This window comes from Geospiza fortis, unplaced genomic scaffold, assembly GCF_000277835.1.
Source record: "Geospiza fortis unplaced genomic scaffold, GeoFor_1.0 scaffold408, whole genome shotgun sequence".
NCBI classification, from domain to species: domain Eukaryota; kingdom Metazoa; phylum Chordata; class Aves; order Passeriformes; family Thraupidae; genus Geospiza; species Geospiza fortis.
The window spans coordinates 6,333,486-6,339,996 of record NW_005054330.1 but is presented as its reverse complement, the minus strand read 5'-3'; the positions used below and the strand labels follow the sequence as shown (position 1 = coordinate 6,339,996).

At 46.8% G+C, this 6,511-nt stretch overlaps 2 protein-coding genes across 2 annotated transcripts in view; both read right to left on the bottom strand.

The window, feature by feature from the left end:
• Window positions 1–1,823, bottom strand: part of ACADS (acyl-CoA dehydrogenase short chain) — an 8,961-nt gene extending 7,138 nt beyond the window's left edge. Inside the window, exons 1-2 of the mRNA XM_014307202.2 lie at window positions 1,719–1,823; window positions 810–819 (exon numbers count right to left, since the gene is read on the bottom strand). Of these exons, the coding sequence (XP_014162677.1) occupies window positions 810–819; window positions 1,719–1,823 (115 nt within the window). The remainder of the gene's footprint in view (window positions 1–809; window positions 820–1,718) is intronic.
• UNC119B (unc-119 lipid binding chaperone B) lies at window positions 168–6,188 on the bottom strand (the record flags this gene model as incomplete). Its single annotated transcript, XM_031057425.1, has 4 exons — window positions 168–4,200; window positions 5,060–5,232; window positions 5,437–5,548; window positions 6,050–6,188. Coding segments are annotated over 4 exons (537 nt in total), but the record flags the coding sequence as incomplete, so codon positions are not given.
• Between the last annotated feature and the right edge of the window lie 323 nt (window positions 6,189–6,511).

Here is a 6,511-nt window from a genome sequence, read left to right as displayed (position 1 = left end):
CGGAACAGGAGAGGGAAGGGCGGGAAGGAAAGGGAAGGAAAGGGAAGGAAAGGGAAGGAAAGGGAAGGAAAGGGAAGGAAAGGGAAGGAAAGGGAAGGAAAGGGAAGGAAAGGGAAGGAAAGGGAAGGAAAGGGAAGGAAAGGGAAGGAAAGGGAAGGAAAGGGAAGGAAAGGGAAGGAAGGTCCTTTATTCCGACTGCTGGTGACAAAACCACGCGTGTACAAATACAGCGGCACCAGGACAGCCCCGCGGCGCTGCCAAGGCCACGGGAGCAGGGTCCGAAGGGGACAGCACAGAGGAGTCCATGCGCCAGCAGCCCCAAGGCCACACAGTGAGAGATAAATACGGGTCCTGTAACAGCACTGGGATCCAGGCGGGAAGAGAGGGCGTTTGCTGGTGTTCATTGTCCTGCTGCTGCTGAAGAGGAAGAGGTGCTGACTCCAGCAGGCTGCCATCACTCAGCCTTGTCCTCGGCAAGGACAGGAGACGCAGTGTTTGTGTCCGAGGGTCACACCCCACAGCGAGCCAGGCTCCGGGGTAGCACGAAGTAGCTCCATGTCACAGGACAGCAGGGCAGAAGACTGGGAAACAGCTGAAGATGATGTGATGAAACACAGAGCTGAGAAGTAGAATTGCTACATTTGGACCTTACTGCTTCACGACCACCTTCCTCCTTCATTTCTGACTACTAAGCACTTGTTTTATTCCTCCTGAACCCTCAGATAATGGAATAAGCATCCCCAAGCACCAGAGAAGAGGCTGCTGCTCCTCTGCAACAAGAAACATTGAAAATCCTCAAGTACACATACAAGACATTTCCTACCAAAAACAGAGGACAAGGACAGAAGTACCCAGTCCATACAACAAGAATTGACCTTCCTCCACAAGGTGCAGTATGTATTCCACACTCAAGGCATGAAAATAGCTCTCCAGGAAGTTTGCTGGCATGGATCCAAAGCCCCTGCCTCAAAAATGTGAAAAAGAGGTCCTGGTAATAAAAGGAAAAATACTGGAAAAAACATACTATGAGTCTGTGGGTTTGGTCCCTTTCTTTTTGAAGTTTTGAGCCAAACTCAGTATGGTCCCACCTTTTTTCTTTTTCCAACTCAGTACAAAACCTGAGAGAAGTAGCCTTTGATACCTTTTTCCTTGCTCAAACTCCAACTAACACTGAAAGCATCTCCTTTGCCAGCAGCACCAGGTTACAACTGACCATTCACCTGTCAAGGATGTGATCCCAGTGGAATTTCTTCCAAGCTCACTGGCATAAGTAGCTTTCACCCATCATTAAAACACCAGAGCACACACTCCAGAAGGAAGCTGGTCTGCTAAACCATGTTTACCAAAGAAATCATCCCTGCCACAAGGAAAAGAGGCTTTATAGAAAGTACCTAAGAGAAAAGGAATCCTAGGAAAGCTCCTAAAGTGGGGACAGGAGTTTGGAAATCCCTGACTTTCTGGATTACAATCAACTTTTTCAGTGCTGGGTTGCCCTCTTGTAGGGACTTTCTTTTTCCTGCAGCATGCTTTTAGGGCAAAGACCTTCTGATTTGGCAAAGCAAACACACTTGGCTAAAAACCGCAGGGTGTCCCGGTTTTCCTCCACTTCTCCCTTTTATTGCTGAATAGCCAACACATTCACCAGGGTGAACGCAACCGCTTCAGTGCCGTTTCCTCCTCTCTGCTGCTGGCCAAGGACAGGAATTCCCTTTTCCTACCGGGATCAACGCCGGCAGCGCGCTCCCGCCGCCAGCAGATGGCGCGCGCGCGCGGTGCGCGCCCCCATCGCCCCGTGCGCGCTCCCGCCCTGCTGACGAGCCCATCGTCTTTGAGGAACTTTTACAGTGACAAGAGAAACAGATGGGAATCGTCACACTCCTAAGAAAAGCGAGAGGTTGCTTCATGTAGAAAGTGTGATAAAAGTTTAAAGGCACCTGGATTTATACTACATACAAAATTCAGTTCAATATGCTAAAATTTGCCAGGGAATAACGAGTAGGCTCTTCAGACACTATTTCTGAACACTTCAGGATGAAAAGCACACTTCCAGGCAGTTCTGCTTTGTGGTGAGTAACAGAGCAAAGCAAATGCTTCCCACCTCAGAGGCACAGCACAAGGGCTGTGGAAGGTGGTCACTGTAAGAGGCATCTCGAGGTCCACCTCAACAGCAGCTTTAACTAATCCTGAAGATCCTAAACAAGATTGCATTAGTGCCTGTGGAGATGCTGGAGGGGATCGATGGTGGCAGAACAGTTCTTCATCTTTCCATCAGGCAGACCTTGCCCCTCCACATTCCCAAGCTATTTGTTGTGGTTGCTTATGATTAATGCTCCACCCAGAACAGGTCATTTGTTGTGGTTAATCATAATTAAGTATCTTCCTAAGAGCTGGAGATTCATTCATGGCTGCTACCCCACACACTCTCACTGCTTACTCTGATGCCAGCTGATGTTCCACGCCAAAGTTACTTTCACTAATCTGGAAGTAAAGGCAGTGGTTTCCTGTTGCTGTCTCCATTACCAGGCTCTAGGCTCTGATGTCCACCCCACTCAACCCTGGTAAAACACAAACTACACTGAATCCCTCTTAACACAACAGGTAACCATTGAAGAGTTAGGTTTTAACTGTCTCAAAAACAAATGGAAGTAGTATTAGGAAAGGTCTCCAGTCTAGACACACCCTAACTCCCCTAACAAGAGACACAACTGAGCAGCCCAGCATGGGGACAGGAAAAGTACCAGTCTTGAGAGCCAGCAAAACTGGCAAAAAAGGTTCTGATAGCTGAGATTTTGCACAGCTGGGAGCTTGCCCCAGCACAGCTACTGGCAAGACAGAGGTCCTCCTCTTCCCACTGCATGATGCTATCTCCTATTGCCAAATCCCAAACACAGCTGTGGTATCAACCTGGGCAGCATGACTTCCTAATCATAAATAAGCAGCTGAGCAGGCAGAGTAGTGATGGGAACAATGAAAAAGAGAACCATGTACATTCTCACTTTCCAAGGATCCATAACACTGAGTGATCTGACCTGGGAAGCTTTTAGCTACTAATATCTCCGCTACAACAAAGAAAATGAGCTGGTGCTGCTCACAGCAATTCTGACAGACCAGTCAGGTTTACAAGTACAGACTGAAGCCTAGGAAGCTCTGCTTCCTACTCATTTTTCAAGTGATTTTCTACATCCTCCCTTTTTCCTCTAAGCCTCACTAGAGTGACACCTTCACCCCAGCCAGGCTGACAATGTACTGACCACCTAAAAAGCAATACATTCTGTACCAAGCGCCAAAAATTCCTACAAAGGGAAGAAAGAGAAATGGTAAATGTAGTGAGATTAACTTCAGCTCTAAGGTTGACTCCTGAGCTCCAAAATTCAACAGTTTGCTCACAAAAGCTCGCACAGAAATGCTATCAGAGGTACAGCCCCCCTTTTCCCCTATCTCTAGCAAAATCTCTGGCAAAACAGAGCTTAAATGTTCTTAGGGGCAGCTCAGGCCCCCAGAGGCAGATGGAATATTCCTGCACTGCTTAGAAGCTGAATTAGTCTCTTTCCCATTGGAGAATATTGGGATGCACCCTAAAAACCAATGTCAGCAATGCCACAAACAAAACCACTGCCACTGAAGAGATGATCTATCCAAATGAACAAAAGATCTGCTCTTCAGGCATTGCTGGCTACTTGAAGGGGTTAAGATTTTCCTGCTAAGAAATAGCTTAACACAAACAATCTGACCTGTTGAAAAAGGATATTCACCCAAGAGGTGAAACATCAGAAGCACTAAAGGTGCAAACTAACTAGAAAGACTAAGAGCAAGAATTGTCTAAGAGTCCTTCTGATCACTGACCTAACCAAGGTTATCAGAAGATAGCCAGGAACAGAGAAGGAGAGGCAGGAAACGCTGAGTCTCAGAGAGAGAGGTGTTGCAGGGAGATTTCCTTTCAGGAGCTGTTGTCTTTGCTTCATGTTCTCAGCCTCATGCACAGAGAAAAAGTTTGTCAAGAAGCCTTGTTGCACGAGACAGCAACTCCAGTCCACTCCTGCACATCTGGAATGGTTAAGGGCATCACAGCATCCAGCAGACAGAATGATTATTGTCCTCCATTGTAAGCATAGTCGGCCTTGTTGTGCATAATCAACTTGTTGTCCACAAAGTAAAAGCTGTCCGAGCGCGTCTCGTACGGGTTCTCCACCATCAGACGGACTGTGAAAGAGAGAGCTCCATTACCTTCAACAGCCACAGTCAGGATAAAAGGGACTCTGCCACTCCACTGGATTAACTAGGCTGATGCTCTGCCCTACCCAAGGAAGAGAAGCAAACTGCTCTTCTGAGCTTACTTCAAAGGCTGCAGCTTGCCCTTCCCCTTCTTCCCATTCACAGGACAAGTGGAGTCAAAAGCAGAGGGGGAATGAAGAAACCTCACTCAAAATAAACTTAGAAACTGCCAGAGCCATGAATGGAGCCAAGCAACCATCACATCTGTAAGCAGAAGGAGCTCGTTTGTGGCACTCCCCACATGTACACAGGTGGGATGAAACCCCTAAACCTTCCCTACAGCCAGGCAGCCCCAGAAGGGCCCCAGTACCTCTGCTCCATCCACCCCCTGAGGTCAAACATACCCTGTGCAATCTGTATTTGCATAGATCTTAGCAGGCTTAAAAACAAACCTCAGGGAAGAACCAGTTCTGTTCCAAAACAGAAGGCTCTAGCCCTAACAAGCAAATGCCAAAAACAGATGGGTGGCTATAAAAAGAACCCTTTCTTTGGTGTTTTGTTTTCTTCTGGGCTACACTACAAGGCATCAGGCATGTCAGGCCAGTGACTCTGATCCGGTCTTCCAGCCTCTGACTTAGCACAGGTTGTCTTAGGCTTTTATTTTCAAAGGAGGAGACTTTGCAGCACAAATCTCTAATTCAGAGAAGACTACACATTGCTAAACTGGGAACCTGTATCTGTTTGTTCCTGTCCCCTCAATCACAACTTCTTTTACAAGTAGAGGGAGAGAATGAGCAGATGCACACACAAACAAAACACCACTCAGTATGGCAAAGAAGGTACTTACTAAGGTCTTCTGAGAGCTGAGGGAATTCATAAATGTGTTCACATGTGTTCCTGCTACTGGGGATGCAGAAGCCAAAATCAAAATCAAAGTTCTTCAGCAAGCGATCTCGGAAGTAATGCCTCTCAATCATTCGGAAGTTTGACACTGGCTTTTCTCCCACTGTGAATTCCACTCTGCATGGAAGAATCAGGAAAAAAACAGCTGTTAGAAAGAACAGAGCCTTAGGCATGAGGTTACACAAGAGTTCTATACAGAGAGTTTGATATTTGTAGTCTAAGATCGTCTCTCTCAAGTCTTCAACCCAGTTTTGTTATAAACTGTCAAGTAACACTTTGTAAACATCCAATTCTCCCTTCCTTCCATAAACTCATACTCACGTTGCACCAACAGTCCGCAGACGGAGAAACGCTGGAGTGAACTGGTACCGAACAAAGCGCCCTGCACTTGCGTCCAGCTCGCTGCTGTCATCCTCATCCTCCTCAGCGTGCTCTAGAAAACACCAGCCTGGAGTTACTCTGCTCACAGTGCACACCTGAGGTGACACTGCCTAGTGAGTGTATCAGGACAAGCTGCCTACTGCTTAGGTACTGAATGTAAACACATTTAATAATTGGTCTGAGACTTATACTGGCAAGAAGTAAAAGAGAAAAGACTTGCTGTGACAGTTGGCCCAGTCGTGGCGGCTCCAGAACTGGAGCCACCCCTCCCCTCAATCTCTCCCCCTCACAACTACCAATCCACATGAACTAATCTCTTTTATAACCAGCCCAAAAAAGGAAAATTGCCAGTCGATAGGTCTCTCCCATCCAACACTAGTCACATTTTTATCACAAGTTTCTCAGCATAGAGGGAATTTAGGAAAAAAGAGAGGAATTTAGTAATCAGGACATATACCAAAGGACCCTTCTGCTTGGTTTGCAGGGGTCGTACATTGCAACCTCTCGGCTCTCTGAGTCTCTCTATCCTCCCTGCAACGTTTGCATGCTGTACCTGAAGCAGACGGCTTGGCAATTTCAAAAAGTACTGTTCCAGTTTCAAGGTCCCGGATCTTAAACCTAGTGAAGTCAATGTTGTAAATGTTGTCCTCAGGTTTGCATAAATAATCTAGAAGAGAGAGAAAAAATATAGTAACGTTTCAAAACACCTGTGACCACTTACCAAATGAATTTCCCTTTTTGTTAGCCGAAGCCCGATAAGATATGTACTGCTCGTTGTTTTGCAGAAGCTTCACGAAAGCAGGACAAAATTAACGTTGTGAGAAACAAAGGCAGGGTTAAGTGCCAGGTAGCAGAGCAAGAATGGGATGCGATCGGGACAGAAGAGCTGAGATCAGCAGCGCAGAGGAAAAACAAAAAACCAAAAAGCCTCAAACAAATCAAAACCCACAAACAACACAAAAGCCCCCAAACTTTCTGGAAGTTGTACGGGAGCTGCCGGCGGGCGCACCCCGAG